Source organism: Enhydra lutris, unplaced genomic scaffold, assembly GCF_002288905.1.
Source record: "Enhydra lutris kenyoni isolate GAN:26980312 unplaced genomic scaffold, ASM228890v2 scaffoldscaffold25, whole genome shotgun sequence".
Lineage (NCBI taxonomy): Eukaryota > Metazoa > Chordata > Mammalia > Carnivora > Mustelidae > Enhydra > Enhydra lutris.
The window spans coordinates 8,127,494-8,144,696 of NW_019154109.1; the positions used below are offsets into that span (position 1 = coordinate 8,127,494).

General features: G+C 47.9%; 1 protein-coding gene across 2 annotated transcripts in view; it reads right to left on the reverse strand.

Moving 5' to 3' along the window:
* Positions 1 to 17,203, reverse strand: part of LOC111151035 (dual serine/threonine and tyrosine protein kinase) — a 50,221-nt gene that overhangs the window by 16,109 nt on the left and 16,909 nt on the right. For both annotated transcript variants that reach the window (XM_022508752.1, XM_022508753.1), the window contains exons 2-3: positions 14,707 to 15,095; positions 2,104 to 2,773 (exon numbers count right to left, since the gene is read on the reverse strand). In XM_022508752.1, coding sequence (XP_022364460.1) covers positions 2,104 to 2,773; positions 14,707 to 15,095 — 1,059 coding nt within the window. The remainder of the gene's footprint in view (positions 1 to 2,103; positions 2,774 to 14,706; positions 15,096 to 17,203) is intronic.

Genomic DNA, 17,203 nt, shown 5'->3' on the forward strand with positions numbered 1-17,203 from the left:
CGCGCGCTACGGTACTAGCGCTGATGCCTGGGCGTCCTCAGTCAGAAGCCTTCCGAGATCTCCACTGCAAGTCCTGAACCACCTTTGCTCATCTTCAGAAAGACCTATGAGAAGGCTTCCTGGGCTTGCTAAAGTGGCCTGTCTCCTCTGTGTGAGTGTGACACAGCCATACTCCATCGTTCACACACTCACTCAAACTCCCAGGAGGTAGTGCACGCACACAACTCCGTGTGAACTGCTGTAAGAGATAGGATGATAAACAAGACGCCGTTCTCCTGCATCTCTAGGACTGGAGAAAACAGTCAGTAGAACATAAATAACTGTAATAAAAGAAAATGAAATACACCAGAAATTTCAGGTATGCATGAAATGCGGTGGGAGTTCAGACGGATGTGATCACTATTAGCTAAGAAAATTAAAGACTGGGGCGCCTGGGTGGCTCAGTGGGTTAAAGCCTCTGCCTTTAGCTCAGGTCATGATCCCGGGGTCCTGGGATCGAGCCCCGCATCGGGCTCTCTGCTCCGCAGGGAGCCTGCTTCCCCCTCTCTCTCTGCCTGCCTCTCTGCCTACTTGTGATCTCTGTCTGTCAAATAAATAAATAAATAAAGTCTTTAAAAAAAGAAAAAGAAAATTAAAGACTTCATGAAAAATGCTATTTAGATGAGGCTCTGAAGGATAGGTAGGATTTGGAAATTCACAAATGAAAGACTCTTTGGGTTTAGGGCAGGGTGGGGGCCATGAAAAAGTAAAGGAAGGGCTGGAGGACAGCAAGCAGCTGAGAGCAGGTGAAATGTGCCTGGCGGGAAATGGGCCTGGGAGAGTCGGCCAGGGCTGGGCTCTGCAAGATCCTTAACACTAGGCTGACGAGTCAGAACTTAATCCGCAGAACAGGGAGCCAACACAGCTGAACTGGAGAAAGGAGAGAAATGTCCCGGAGAGCAACAGGAAACGGTAGTTCTGGTGGACTGCAGAAGAGGGAACAGAAAAGCTAAGGCAGATACGGAACACCGAAGAAGATGCATCAGGGCCTGGCCACTGCCCGGATGCGGGGACAAGGGAGAGCAAAGATGTGGAGACCGTGCTGCCGCCCCGAAGCCGGCTACCAGGAAGCTGGCGGTAGCAGGAACTGGGAATGGATTCGGAGGCAGTGAAGCGTGGAAATGCAGGGTACAGGCTCAGGACTCAGTTAGATCCAAACTCTGCCTTTACTCTTCTGTAGCTGTGACCTTGTGCAAAAATGACTTAACCTGCCCAAGCCTCAGTTCTCTCCTCAAAAAGATGCCAATACACAGACTCCACGGAGGGACTGGAAAAAAAAAAAAAAACAACAACAACAAAAACCTGATGTGAGGTCCCACGTCAGAAATTCTGATTAACCAGTCTGGAGTGCTCTGGGGTGATCTCAAACATCTCTATTTTCAAAAAGCCCCCAGGAGATTTGGCTGTACCGCTGTGATTGAGAACCTCCAGGGTAACCTGCACACCACAGCACTGTAATTCATGGGTGGGAGGGCTAATGTGCGCACAGGGTGGGTTACTGAGCAGTCAGTACACAAAGTCAGCAGCACCAAAAACCTCAGCCCCAAAAGGCCTGATGAATCACGTTGGGCCAATTTTGTTATTAGCCATTCATGAAGAAGGGACTTCTAGAAAAGCTGAAAACACGACATTGGGAAATACTCCTGAGTTGGGTTTCAGGAGCAGCCTGGAAAGAAAATGAGACCACAACACACACCAGAAAGAACCAGTAAGGAAGCACAGGCCATGCCCAAGGTCAAAGCCAAGGTGAGAGCATGACTTAGAGACTGTTCTTCAGGGAGCTCTTTTCCAGCTCCAACAGGTCAAGAGGATACAGATAGAAACCAGAGATTAAAGAGCGCTATTAGGAAGAACTTACCAGAAGTCTGACTACGAGTCCCGGGAGAGCGGTCGCTCTGGCTAAGTGATTTAAGGCGGGCTCCTACTAATGACAGTTGGGTAGATGAGGTTCTCCTGAGTTTCCTTTGGCCCTCAGAATTCATGGGACTCAATTTCCAGCTAGAAAAGGGTTAAGGAATCCTGTGGTCCCAGCAGCCTGAGCCAAGCTCTCCAGCTAGGACCTACCTTTAAATTCCATGTTGGCAGCATCCTCCAGAAGTTCCTCCTTCATGGTGTTAAGCGTCTCAACAATCATGTCCTTCATTTCCTCCTGCTTCCGGTTGGCAATATTCATCAACGACTCGTACAACTCATTTTCCTTTTTCCGAGTGTATTCTAGACGTTTGGGAGTGATCTGCAGGTCCCGCTGCATGTCAAAGGCCTGGTTGATAAAGATGTCGAGGCAGTGGCAGTGCACCCGGTTCAGGGCCTTGGCTGTGTCCACCAGGCGGGTCTGTAGCACCTGGTGAGAAAACGTGCTCAAGTGCCTCAGTTTCTCACTTTGCTCCACCAACATGCTCTGAGCTTTAGTGTCTTGGCCGGGGGTCCCACAGTTCCAGTGACTGCTGCTCAGATAGCCCAGGTCTACCAGCTGGTGGTGGAGGGCTGACCTTTCATTCTCTAGTCTTCTGGTAGGCGAGGCAATGATTTCCGAGCCCAGCTTCGGCACTTTGAAAAAGAATACGGGAAAGGAGAAATACTTCCTGATTTCCTGAAGCTCTTGCTCGTCCCTCTCAGACAGTTCGTCCTTGTGGAGTGCATAGGTTATCACAGGCAAGAAATCGTTCACCAAGTCACCCAGAACATCTACTGCGGGCCGGAGGCCCTGGCACGGTGCAACCACGATGTCCACGTCCTGGAAGGGGAAGGGGGAGTCATATCAGCACCTTGGGGTCAGAACCAATCCTTGCCTCCCCAAAGTCCCACACTCAGACCAAAATCCATATCTATGATGGGACAATGGGGCTTCAGTACGCCCCAGTCACTTGCCCACCTCCTTCCTGAGTTCCCAACACTCCCTGGTGTAGCCTAAGAGGCAGGCACTCATCTAGAGAGAGACAACAGCCTGTAGAAAGGATGGCAGTCTCTTTAGTCATTTCAGATGTTAGTTCTAGCTTCCTTTGTTGTTTGGAAATCCACTGGTGCCCTCGATGAAGGAGTAAGACAAATAATAGGAGAAAGAACTGACGTGGACATGATCAGATCGGGATTGAGGCTGCCTGAAACATTCCTCCCACTCTCCTCTTTGTTCATATTCCCAGCCCCACCTTTCTAAGGCAGCTAACTCCCAGGCTAACTACGAAGCAGCCTTCCAATCTCCCTGTACTCTTGTCATGTTCTTAGTGAGTCTTCCCTAGTACACAGTCCCAAGCACGCTCTACTTCTCCTTTGCTTAATGTTCAACACATTTATAATTTATTTACTTAAAACCCATTTTTTGGGGTACCTGGATGGGTCAGTCCGTTGACCTTCCGCTTTTGGCTCAGGTCATGATCCCAGGGTCCTACATCGATTCTCACATTGGGCTCCATGCTCAGGGGGGAGTCTGCCCCTCCCTCTGCCTCTCCCCTTTGCTTGTGTGCACATGCTCTCTCTGACAAACAAATAAATCTTTAAAAACAAATAAAAAATAAATAAAACCTATGTTTTCCCAGTAGCCTGTCAACCCTCTGAGGGCAGGGAACATGTCTACCTTGTTAACTACGGGTAATTCCAGTGCCTAACACATAGCCCTCAATATTTTTGAATCAATCAAGCAGCAAACTAAAAGCCAGGTTTGCCAAACATTATTATGTTACTGTCCTATTCTGAAGCTTGCAGGTATCCCAAAGTCTTAGCCCCGTAAGCCTTGGTAATACCTTTATTCTCATGGTCACTTGGTATGACAGAGACCAAGGTTTGCGTATCCAGTACTTGGTCTCTGCATTATTGGGAAGGCAATGGCCTTTACAAACAAGGCTGCCCGGTAAGTGTGTGGGCATTTCAGGAAAGTTCTTTAGAAGGGGTTTGATTCTGCCAGGAAGTATGCTTTTTGGCCTCATCCTTTTTGCCTGGAATAAGAAGGTCATCCTACAGTCCTAAGGCAAACCTAAGGGTAGAAGTCAGCACTGAAAATGATGAAGCAAAAAGAAGTAGGGGGCCTGGGTCCCTGATGATGGCAGAGCTGCTACGCCAGCCTCGCTTCAGGCCTCTTTCATGTGAGGGAAAAAAAAAATTAGCTTCTATCTAGTCTAAGCAAGCCCATTTTTCTGACTGTCAGTTACATATGATTGAACCTACCAATCACAACTGATACACCAAAGATCCTAAAGTGAGTTTCAAGAATGATCTCTGGTTTATTTTATTTTAAAGATTTTACTTATTATTTGACAGAGAGAGACACAGAGAGGGTACACAAGCAGGGGGAGTGGGAGAGGGAGAAGCCGGCTTCCCACAGAGCAGGAGCCCAATGCAGGGCTCGATCCCATGACTCGGATCATGACCTGAGCCCAAGGCAGACGCCCAGTGACACAGCCACCCAGGCACCCCATGATCTTTGGTTTAGAAACAAACCACTACAGGTTCTGTTACAGCCACTAGTTTTTGCTTTGTGTTCTACTTCTTTCCTGAGGATCTTGAGGCACTTAAAGAGCATATGTTTCCTACCACTGCACACGCTGCTCTTCTATATCTTTGAAATTGGGGCGCCTGGGTGGCTCAGTCCTGAAGCATCTGCCTTCAGCTCAGGTCACGATCCCAGGGTCCTGGGATCAAGTTCCGCATCGGGCTCCCTGCTCAGCGGGAAGCCTGCTTCTCCCTCTCCCACACCCCCTGCTTGTGTTCCCTCTCTCGCTCGCTATGTCTCTGTCAAATAAAAAGAAAAAAGAAAAAGAAGAAGACACCATCTACTCTGTCTGGCATTCCAGACCAAAGGTTGAACTGGAGACTCACGCTTGTACCACCACTGTAGGCACACCAACTGCGATGGCTTCAGGGACTCACAAACTCAAAATCATTCCTCCACAGAATTCTAGCACATTCTACAGAGTTACAAAAGAATTCAACACAAACCTGTTCAAGTGTGTGTCCCTAGCATTTATCAGATGTTGCAAAGATACTTGATTTAAAATGTAAACAACACGCACTTGTTTGTGATCTTCCGGACTCCAATTCTGTTTTCATTCCTTACCTTACTGAGTGGCAGGTATTTTTGATGAAAAAAAATTTTAAATAAAAACCTGGGTCCTTTTCCTTTTTGATTTCCTTGCCTAGATAAGTAAGAAAGGCCTGGGAAATGCCAGCCCATTGTTTCTTGTCCTGTGTTGTGTGTGTGTGTGTGTGTGTGTGTGTGTGTGTGAGAGAGAGAGAGAGAGAGAGAGAGAGAGATCTCCCATCCCCAGAAAAGCTTTACAAAGATCTCATCCTCCCCAATAAAGACTTAGTAAGTCTAATTCTCAGGTAGATCACATAACTGTTATTTGGCTGGCCACTGTGAACTCTCCAAAGCTAAAAGTGCTTTTAGCATCTCACCATTTCCAACTTGAGCAAACACTACAAATCCAGCTACTTTCCATCCAAGCCTAGGCCAAGAAGAAACTGCTGTTTCATCTATGCCTCGAACTGCATGAAATGTTTTCTGGTTGGTAGACTAGTCTGACACTCATCCCACTGTTCAAAACAAACCCCCTTTCACTACCCTGAGTCACACTGCTGGAACATGAATCACTTCATGAGGCATATTCAAAAAGTGGGTAAGAACTTTTACAGCTTAGAGTAGAACACACAATTGCCTAAATGCCAACATTATTACACACATAATAATTTGATAAAGGCTAGGAGAGAATCCCAAGAAATGAAAAGCTACAATAAGATAGAGAATGACAGGTGAAAATGTTTTTTATAATTTTTATTTTAGGGCACCTGGGTGGCTCAGTCCTGAAGCATCTGCCTTCAGCTCAGGTCATGATGCCAGGGTCCTGGGATCGAGCCCCGCATCAGGCTCCCTGCTCGGTGGGAAGCCTGCTTCTCCCTCTCTCACTCCCCCTGCTTGTGTTCCCTCTCTAGCTTCCTCTCTATCAAATAAATAAATAAAATCTTTTTAAAAATTTTTATTTTGAAGCTGCAAACCTCTCTTCAATATATGTATGTATACATTTTGAAAGGTAAAGCCTAATCAAATTTATTATAATATCATGAGAAGCAAGCCTAAATGAGCAAAACCAAAGTAAGAGTTCCTTAGAAAATTGTCAGGAATAATTTTGTTTGCTTGCTTCTTTATGATGGATTTTCTTAAAATTCTAAGATAAATTCATAGGTTTTCCTGCAAGAGCCATTCTGTGTGTGCAAGAAAACCAAAAGCTGGGCACCTGGGTGGCTCAGTGGGTTAAGCCTCTGCCTTCGGCTCAGGTCATGATCCCAGGGTCCTGGGATCGAGTCCCACATCGGGTTCTCTGCTCAGCAGGGAGCCTGCTTCCCCCTCTCTCTCCGCCTGCCTCTCTGCCTACTTGTGATCTCTCTCTGTCAAATAAAGAAATAAAATCTTTAAAAAAAAAAAAAAAAGAAAAGAAAACGAAAAGCTGTGGGGTCTACTTGCAGAACCAATAACCTTCCTAGGGGACTGCGGATTTTATTTGCTCACGGGCGCAATTTCATTTTTTAAAGGATTCAGGGCTCTCTAACGGGAGGTACTACCTGATACACCGACAAACAGAAAGAAGTTGTCCACTCCTAAATATATCTTGTACTAAACAAAAGCGGGCAAGAGACAAGCGCGACGCTCTTCTCCTTCCCCAGTGAGTCAGCGCGTGCAGTTGGTCTCACCTCGCCGGCGACCACGAGTGCCGGACACGGGCAGGAGGAGCTGCTGCCTGACCTCCTGGCGGTGGCCCGAACAGGCTGCAAGGCGCTGTGTGATTCTGTGACACTTACCGCGAAGGCATGACTCATCCCTGACAGTTATAAACAAAAAGGGAAGCCACCACTGTCTCCTTGAGACAGGGAGTGAAAAAAAGTCATCAGTAATACAGAGAGGAGGAGCCAGAGCCGTTGTGGGCCCTATTCTGGCCCCCGGAGAGGAAGTTTGCCCTCGGGTGGTTTCGTGGAAGGCTGCCTGCCTTCCTAGTACCTCGAACGGGGCTTGGCATTCGTGAGCGTCCAACAGATCCATGTGGAATAAATGGATGAATAAGTGATGCCTTCACTACCTGCTCCAAACCATTTCAGTAATCATATATAACATTTCCCATCTTTCAACCCTAATCGCACACATTTAGCTGTGATTGCTGTTTGCTTCTACTCCCGGAAGAAAGCAGTGAGTAAGCATTTTGCTCCTAACTCAATCAGGGAATTAGAATCTCAGGGAAGAATGAGAGTGCCCCCCAAATTCCCACTGGAAGTCACAGGGAATTCCTAAAGGGAGTTCTCCTGTAGAACACATTCTGCACACGTCTACAGAATCCACAGAAACTGATGTGCTAACCATCGATTTTTCTTGGCAAGATTAAGAGAATGAACAGAAAGGAGACTGTTACTCTGCAAACACTGACTTCTTAGGTTTAGTCTCTGATGTACAAGGACATTGTCTGAAATGCCGGGAAGAAATGGCCCAGTCCCTGAAGAAGCCTGACCACTTCCTAATGACACTGGCTCTCACGGCTCGTGGCACATCCTGAAACTCCATTCTGGCCGAGAATGAGCGCATTCACTGATGGTTCAAGCAGAAGACAGTCACGCTCTCACAAAAGTCACACAAAGGTCACAAAGGTCTTTGCTTTCTCCACAGTTCTGAAGCCTCAGGTTCCCATCACGCAGAAAAGCAGCACATAACTACGTAAGATAGTTCTGCCCGTGCTCAGCCACTGACCCGGTCTCAACCTCAGTCCCTGTCCCCACAGTCTACCTACCTTTACTGGCCATTCTCCTCCCATGCCATTCTCACGGGGCCGTCCAGAGGTTTTCCCTATCTGTTCTTATACAGGTGAAGCATTCTTCATTTTTACCTGGTTCCCAGAAGGATCACTCTTAAACGCTAGTTACATCTTAAGGAAAATACCTCTCTGCTCTTGTTACATTGTACTAAACACCTGACTGCGTACACACTTAGTGGCGTCCGTGCAACCTTCCTTGTAGCTACTCCAACACCCAGTACCCAGGGATACAGACAAATGCAGGAATCTGGAGCTTCGTTCTCTTGTCATTTACTAGATTCCTCAAAGCAGAGAGACAAAGTGGTAGAAGGCAGAAGAGAGAAGGCAGAAGGGAAACTTTTTATAACTTTAACTTTTGTGTTATTTCGCTTTTAATAGCATCTTTCTCTTCTGCCATTACAAAGGCTCTCTATAATGAATGGGGAAGAACTTTGTCTCTAACTGGAGCAGAATCATGGTGATAAGTAACTTGGAACCAGAAGGACTTCCGCCTGACAAAAGGAAGGCGTTCCAACATGGTTGTCAGGCAAGGGACTGGTGACTGAGAGAGGGGGAAATTCTCTTCTCAAGGATGCTGATTAGTACATTCAAAGGGAGGAGGGAACTGGCTTACTCTGTGCCAGACACTGTGCTAAGTCCTCACACACCGTCTCACTGAGGCTTCACGGCAGGCCTAGAAGACACAGATTGCTACCCTATCTTGCACAAGAGGGAACCTGCCCCGTCACCCGGTCAGTGAACTGACAAAGCCAGGATGTCAATCCAGGTCGGCCCGACTACAAAGAGCACACTCAGTCACTGAAGGTCCATGGGGCGTCAGGAGCCATCTGGGCTGATGTCGGGCAAGTTCTAAAAGACGAATGGAGGATGGACAAGATGACTTCAGGGATCCTGACAATAATAGTGTTCCAGGTTAAAAAGTATATCCTAGGAAGGAAAGGCTCTGCTGTGAAACCAGTCGCAGGGACTGGCTTAGACACCATGAAAGGAGTCAAAAAGAGAACATTTTCAATAGCCCCACCAACCGAGTTTCTGCCCGGGGACAGTACTTCCAACCCGAGTCTGAATTCCCTGCCCCCCCCCCACCATCCTCAACTCAACGTGAAACACACCGAGATCTTTGACACCGTGACAACAGGGAAGCCTCTGGATGTAAAAAAGAGGTAGACAGTGGACGCCTGGGTGGCTCAGTCGGTTGAGCATCTGCCTTCAGCTCAGGTCATGATCCCGGGGTCCTGGAGATCGAGCCCTGTGTTGGGCTCCCTGCTCGGGTGGAGAGCCTCCCGGTCCCTCTCCTTCTGCCTCTCCCCCACCGGCTCCTGCTCTTTCCCTCTTGCTCTATCTCAAATAAATAAATAAAATCTTAAAAAAAAAAAAAAAAAAAGAGGTAGATGGGATCCTGGAAAAAAGAAAAAAAGACAAAAGAGGAAGATTAAGGCTATTATCTCTGCTGGATTTTCTCCCCAAGAGCTAACCTTGGAAGGCCACAAATGAATCACTGGTGGTGAAATGAGAAAACAGCCTCAGATTCAAGCTGTTCTTTTTACATTTATTTTAGTGAGCACAGAGATTTAAAAAACAAAAAACAACTTGCCTCTCAACCACGCACACCCTCAATAGGTAAATTAACCTGCACCAGGTACTACGGGTTTCTTGGCCAAGAGCAACGCGAGCAGGTATGCAGGACGCCTACGTTGCTCACACCTGTTCGTGTGTGGTAAGGAAGAGGCAGGAGGGATGTTCAGTATGAAGGGGACAGGCTCACTACCTAGAAGGAATTTATATTTTTTGCATCTGTCTGAACTTCCAATACCCCCCCTTTTTTTTTTAAGATTTTATTTATTTGACAGAGAGAGAGAGAGATCACAAGTAGGCAGAGGTAGACAGAGAGAGGGGGAAGCAGGCTCCCTGCTGAGCAGAGAGCCCGATGCGGGGCTCAATCCCAAGACCTTGAGATCATGACCTGAGCCGAAGGCAGAGGCTTTAACCCACTGAGCCACCCAGGTGCCCCCCAATACCCCTTTTTTAATGTAACACTTTAGTTCCCCTTTCTCTTTGCCCCATAAAATCAGGGCTTCTTTATATCTCCAGAATGCCATTCTCCATCTTATACATGTTACCCAACTTTGGGTCTTTTTCCTTGGAACAGCCATTTTTGACCCAATTCCATATATTATCTTCCCCAAAAGGTTATCTCCTTGCCCTGAGGACCTTCACCTGGCCTTCTTTTCCTTTTGTTATCAATCAACTGTTATCTTTCAATCTAGAGACATTCAAGATAAGATCCGGTATCTGACTAAAGGTGAATGACTCATAGCAGATTTAGTTTTGTACAGCACCGTCCTAAATGCCAAAAACTAGACAAAAATTGAGAGAAGCTAGTTTTCCAGCAACAAAGAATGGTTAGTAAATTTGGGGGTTAAATTTTTGCATAAACTATTGTCATGTCAAGTAAAATCCTCTCATGATCTTGGGTTGTAACAGTGTTAACTGCTGAGAAATGACAAATAGCAAGGTCTATACGACAGTGAAAATAGATTATTTCCATTGCTAGCTACTGACGGAGACTGAGGGTTATAAAGAGAAAGCTTTACTACTCCAACTGGTTAGAGTTAAAAATAAAGTTTATTTGCAAGTCATCAGACCGTGTTCCTGGAAACACTACAGTCTACCTCAGTTCCCCGAAAGTTACCCCATCACACACCATCCTGAGCCAACGATGGTGTCTGCGTGTGGCAGTCTGGACCCCAGGCGACCCGTACGTCTGTCCAGAGGATGGAGATAAACAGGCCGGCAGAAGAACTGAGAGCTCTGTCGGCCCCAGCACGAGTGAGACACTGGCCAGGCGGCAGAGTCCCCACCTCCGACTGCGAGAGTTTAATCATCTCGGCTCCTTGCTACCCCTTTTCTTATAGGTGGTCCCAGGAAACTTCACACACACACACACACACACACACACACACACACACACACACCCCATATCAGACTGCGGCAACCTCGAAGCGGGCACTGTGTTGCAGCGGACTCGTAAGAAGAGGTGGCAGTATGCCGGCCAGCCGGGGTGACAGTGGAAAAAGGAAGCACCTGCGTGTGTGGAGACTGACCTGGGGAGTACCGTGAACGCTGCAACGTGTTGCCAGTGGGAAAATGACTCTGTTTTTAACACTAAAGGAGGCTACGGAAATGAACGGCTTGACTGTGTTCCTCTGCTAATGAATTATGAACTGAGACTCTCAGGGGACCCGGAGCTCAAAAGCTGGGAGTACCAAGCCCTGTGGGTCCCCGTGGGTCAGTCTATTCTGGAACACACTGAAACTGGCTAATTTATGAGGCCTTTAAAGCGCCATATTAGAAGAATGACCATTGTATAAGAGGGCAGGGGGAAACTCTGCTTTGATAATCTGACAGCTGAAAATGAACATCTCATTTCCCCTAATTCAGTCTTGGTTACCTTGAGCCAAGTTTTCCCTTCCTCACCAACCCCTTTGCAAACCAAATGGAAGGGCTGTTCAGAGCTAACTCCTTGATCTTAAATACAACGGGAGTAAACAAAAAGATCTTTCTCACCAGCACACAAATCTTCACAGTAGCTGGGAAGCGGGCCCATCCCCCCCACCTCCCTGAGCTCCGCCCGCAGAGACCCAAGGATGCAAGAAGACAGGAGCCTGACTGTGCAGGCCGAGGGGTCCCGAGCGCCACAAAGGCTCCGAAGGCCTCTCCAAGGCATGGCATCAAGGGGTTCCCAACTTAGAACCACTGGGGTCGGCCGCTATTTCTGCATCGAAACTACTGGAGAATAAAGCAGATCCGGAGGAACACTGGCTTAAGGACGCCTCACCAACCACATGAAACAGAATTCAAGAGGCCAGAGAATTACTCAAGACAAGAGAATATTCCTCAAGAAAGAAAATACAGGGGCACCTGGGTAGCTCATTGGGTTAAGCCTCTGCCTTCAGCTCAGGTCATGATCCCGGGGTCCTGGGATAGAGCCCCACATCAGGCTCTCTGCCCAGCAGGGAGCCGCTTCCCTTCCTCTCTTTGCCTGCCTCTCTGCCTACTTGTGATCTGTCAAATAAACAAATAAAAAATCTTAAAAAAAAAAAAAAAAAAAAAAAGAAAGAAAACACATACTTCAGCTGTGCAGAGAGAAAGCTGATTTGGTACCTTGACTTCCCAACCAAGAAGCCGCCTCAACTGTTCCCTCAGTGGCTTGCTTAGCGCACGTCAGGAGCAGCCGGGGCCGGGAGGGTGGGCTCTCCCCACTCAGATGTGTGCTCAGGGGACGGCTCTCACTCTCCTGCCTGGCACTTGTTTGAACTGCCTCAATTCATGGAACTAAAGTAAATGAGCATTAAAAATTAAAGTCAATAAAATGAAGGGACCCAGAGAAATCAATCCAGTCACGTGCCTCTCCTGGCCATGGTTCTGTTCACAGTCCAAGATTGCTTTGAAAAGGCAAGAACAGGAAGAACTGCCACCTGACCCATAGCCATCAGACCTACTCAATAATGGTTTTTTGTTTGTTTTGTTTTTAAGGATTTCATTTGTTTTGAAAGAGAGAGACACCGTGAGACAGGGAACACAAGCGGGGGGAGTGGGAGATGGAGAAGCAGCCTTCTGTTGAGCAGAGTCCGACGTGGGGCTTGATCCCAGGACCCCGGGATCACGACCCGAGCCGAAGGCAGATGCTGAATAGCTGAGCCACCCAGGCGCCCCATTTAACCGTGTTTTTTTTTTTTTTTTAAGATTTTTTATTTATTTATTTGACAGAGAGAGATCACGAGTAGACAGAGAGGCAGGCAGAGAGAGAGAGGGAAGCAGGCTCCCCGCCGAGCAGAGAGCCCGATGCGGGACTCGATCCCAGGACCCCGAGATCATGACCCGAGCCGAAGGCAGCGGCCCAACCCACTGAGCCACCCAGGCGCCCTTAACCGTGTTTTTTAAGCTGCAGGTCAGAATGCAGAAGCTCACAGCGTCAACTTTGCGGGTTGCTACCATCGGTTTTAAAAAGTGAAATCAAATAAAAAAGAGAAGGTAATAGTGTGTTTTACAAAAAGTAAAAGTATTGTTTCATGAAATTTTATTTCTATGTGTACAGGGGCACCTGGGTGGCTCGGTCGGTTGTGCATCTGCCTTCGGCTGAGGTCATGATCCCAGGGTCCTGAGATGGAGTCCCACATCTGGCTCTCTGCTCAGCGGGGAGCCTGTTTCTCCCTCTGTCCCTCCCCCTGCTCATGTTCTCTCTCTCTCTCAAATAAACAAATATTTTTTTAAATGTATATGTGTATATATATGTATTAGGTCCTGATACAAAGTATTTTTTTTAAGATTTTATTTATTTATTTATTTGACAGACAGAGATCACAAGTAGGCAGAGAGGCAGGCAGAGAGAGAGGAGGAAGCAGGCTCCCTGCTGAGCAGAGAGCCCCATGCGGGGCTCGATCCCAGCACCCTGGGATCATGACCTGAGCCGAAGGCAGAGGCTTTAACCCACTGAGCCACCCAGGCGCCCCCAAAATGTTATTTCTTAAGTAATCTCTATACCCAATGCGGGGCTCAAAGTCACAACCCCAAGATCAAGAGTAGCATGCTCTACCAACTGAGCCAGCAAGGTGACCCCAGTGAATGAAATTCTAGAAAAGTCTGAAAGCCCACTGAAGCACTAGAACCTGAACGAACCAGATCAGGCCAGAATATCACAGAGAGATTATGTGTGACTCAAGTACTGACGAACTGTGAAGTTCACAGGTCAACCGAGCAGCCTCAGTTAATGAACAAGGATTACTGTCAGAGCTGCAGCTAGCGTTGCATAAGAACGGGCTCGGCATCTTGCACCTAAGGAGTGTGAGCCCTCAGTCTGAAAACAAAGGGAAGCCACTGCCGAAATGCCACTCAGAGAAAATGCTGGCTTGTGTACATAGCCCCTCCAGCATTTATCAAGATAAAAGAAATCTGGTCTCTGGAAGGAAATGAGATGACAGCTTCTAGTTCTGAAGTGTCAAAGGCCATAGCCACAACCAAAGGACTCATTCACTGACTGGGAGATCAGGCCTTTTAGAACAGGGTAGGTACAGAGGTTATAAGAAGAAACAAAACTTCCTAGTGCTGCTAAGCCAGCCCTTACTTCCTGGCACAGCTGATCAAGGTGACGGGACTCTCTGTTCTGAGCAGGTGTGCATTCTTTTCCTCTTTACCCACTCCCGACCGCTGACACAGTCACATTCTTTGCTGATCCCCACTCGGTCTCATCACATTGCCTGGTCCCAGCTATAGAGCAGGACAGGAGGCCTAGCACAAGAGCTGAATACTTCCTCAGTGGAGATCTGAATACCAGATAGTTGATATGATCTCTTGGATGTGGGAGTAGATTTCAAGAGGGAAGCCAAGAAGATATCCTTTAAGATGACAGGATCTCTGTATCTCCTCACAATGAACCTGACCTGTCCTCAGGTTCTCTAGTTCCTTAGAAAGTAGGAGACAAGATCTGTCCCCCATAATAATAATGGCTAGGTCTAAGGAAAAACTCACACAGTCTTTACTCTGGCTCAACTCGAATAAGAGCATTAATAATCAATCCATCATCTTATCATTCCTTTTAGAAAGGGACGGCTGGAGGCAATTCTAGCAAGATTTCAGGCCCTGATCATAATTACTCTGCAAAAGCCCAGTGGAGATGCACGGAGCTCAAGGGGCAGGGAGATAAGCGAACTGCTCAGGGTCCTGCCTGTGGTGTAGACTTGCTGCCAGGGCCCTGTCTGTCACCTTCCTGGGTGATATGCTGTATCAGCTAATGCTCAGGGCCCAGAGCATTGCCAAACCGCTCTGTGAGAAAGCTCAAGCACAGGAAAAGCGTATGTCCGTGTGCAGCTGTTGAGACCGGTACCTGTAAGAGCGCGTGGTGCATCGTGACCTCCAGTTCGGCTAAAACAGGGGCGGCGTCCTCCCCGTCCTCTTGGACCTCCAGGTCCTCCTCAGGGATGGTGTCCCAGTTGCCCTGGTGAGCAACCAGCGTGTGCACCAGCTCGTACTGGCCGGGGAGCGCCAGGCCAACCCGCGTCTGAGTCCCATAGGTGAAGCGGAGACGCCGGAGCTTACAGCTCTCCTCCCTGGCCGGCCTGGCGGTGGGAAGCACGTGCACCCCCAACAGCAGGTTCAGCAGCTGGCACTTGACATTGCAGTCCTGGCCGAGGATCAAGATGCAGGGAAGGCAGTCCACAACCTGCTGGAGGTACTTCTCTTCCTTAGGTGGGAAGGCGATGCAGCTCAGCTGGCCTGGTCGGAGAAGGGGAGGGCGGGGAAGGAGAAAGCAGTACAGAGAGACAGTGAGGACAGGCAGACAGAGACCCAGTCAGGATGCAGGGTCCTACAGAAGCAATTTCTAGGAAGCTCCTGGCTAGAAAAGAGACCAGGAAAATATCTCTGTTGGAAAAGGTTCCTCAAATATCAGGAGTCCCGTCCCTGGCTTGTCCCCAGAGCAGGTGTCTATACCTAGAAAGGCAGCAGGGACCTGATCCCTCCTTGCTCCTTTTTCATGCGGTGCAGGGCCAGCCCAAGGAGTACACCAGGACTCGGCCTCAGTCTTGAGATCCTTAAACTGACAAAGCCAGAGAAGACTAACGAACTAGGATGTGAGTCCAAGGGGACACTGTACCTGAACATGTCAAAGTGAAGACCTTCGTGACAGAAAACCTAATACTTGCACACAGAAGGCCCTTGTAAATGTCTTTACCACGTGCCGTGTTAGCTGTTACTTTACTCATTTATGACATCTTTTATAACTAAATGTGTGAGCTAATCTTTGTGTGTGAGAAAGAGCTGATCTTTATACATGCGTACATCAAAATAAATTGTTATTCAAGTCTGCTTAGTTCTAGAATCTTTTCCAGTTTGTCTCTCTGCTGGCTGCTGACCGCATCCCAGCTGCCACGTCTGTACTCCTGTAACTTCGGGTGCTCGGTGAAGATCAGTAACTCCTAACCAAGGGCCATTGCTTCCGTTTACGGAGGACAAGGCCTTGGGTAAGACAAAGGGAAGAGCTCCCTCTCAGGAGACAATGCGGGTACATCTAGGAGGAATGTGATCTGTCTCAGAAACATCCACTCAGGACAACCACACTCACGTAAATGGCGAGCTTGCACAAACACAGCAGGCGGCGTTCGAGAGAGAACAAAAAGCTTCCTAAAGGAGGAGAAACTTCTGTCTGGGTAATTAACTGACCTGCACCTCTCGGATTCAGAAGGCAATCATTCCCGACCCGCTCCCATGTGTGACTCAGGCAACCCCTAAGTTTGCTCAGAAAGGCACAGCCACAGCGGTTCTTAGGCTAGAAGAAGGCTGATCTCTGGGCCAAATACATCTTTACTGAAAGGCTGTGTGGCACCAACTGAAAAGTACTCCCCTTCAGTCACATCACTGTGAGCTATTAAGCCACTCGTAAGCTGTTTACTTCATTCACGGGAGGGAGTCTGATTTAAGGGGCTCTTCTGCTTCAGCCTGGATCTATTCTGTAACAAGTCCTCAAATCCCCTTCCCTTCCACAAATAGCGCCATCAAAAGTTTTCAAGAAGGTTTTGCTTTTGCCCAAATTCCTCTCCATGCTTTTCATTAAAGCCCTTCCTTTCATGTGTGTCTGTGAGTCCAACACCCGGCCTGCATGTGCACATCGGGACACTGAGACAAGGAAATCGAGTCTCCCGGGAAAGAGATGGGCTCCTCTGAAAAGGCAAGGGGTCGTAACAGAGTGCCTAACTGTGTGCAAGGCATGTACCAAACCCAAGCATAACACACCAGACCACTGGTCCAATCTTTGATCCACAATCTAAAACCAAGCAGAGAGGGCGCCCGGCTGGCTCAGTCGGTAGACCACGCAATTCTTGATCTTGGGGTTGTGAGCTGAGGTCACTTCAAAATAAAATCTTTAAAATAAACAAAAGCGAGGGGACAACGTTGACTGCTTGTATGTCGACTGAGCAAGTAGCCACGGGCTAGTCCTTAGTCCCTTCATATCTGGTTCACAACTCAACAACACTTATCGCAGTCTAATCTGGTCATCTGTTTATAATGTCAAAAGCAGGAAGGACCATCAGATTTCTCTGTACCCTGGACACCTAACACAGTGACTCACACTGAGCAAGTACTCAGGTTGCACACTGGTTTGCTCTGTGTAAGAACCATTTACTGTAGAAAATTATCTATGGAAAGCTGTAAGTAGTTCCACTGAGTTCTCAGAGATGTCTAGGGGCAAAACCATCGTCCCTAAAAACCTTCATCTCAATGCAGAGAGTGGACACAGACAACAGAACAGGACCTCCCCCAGCACCTCACAGAATTTAACTACAACGATGCCAGCCTGAGCTGTGGGGACAGATTCGCCAGCTAGA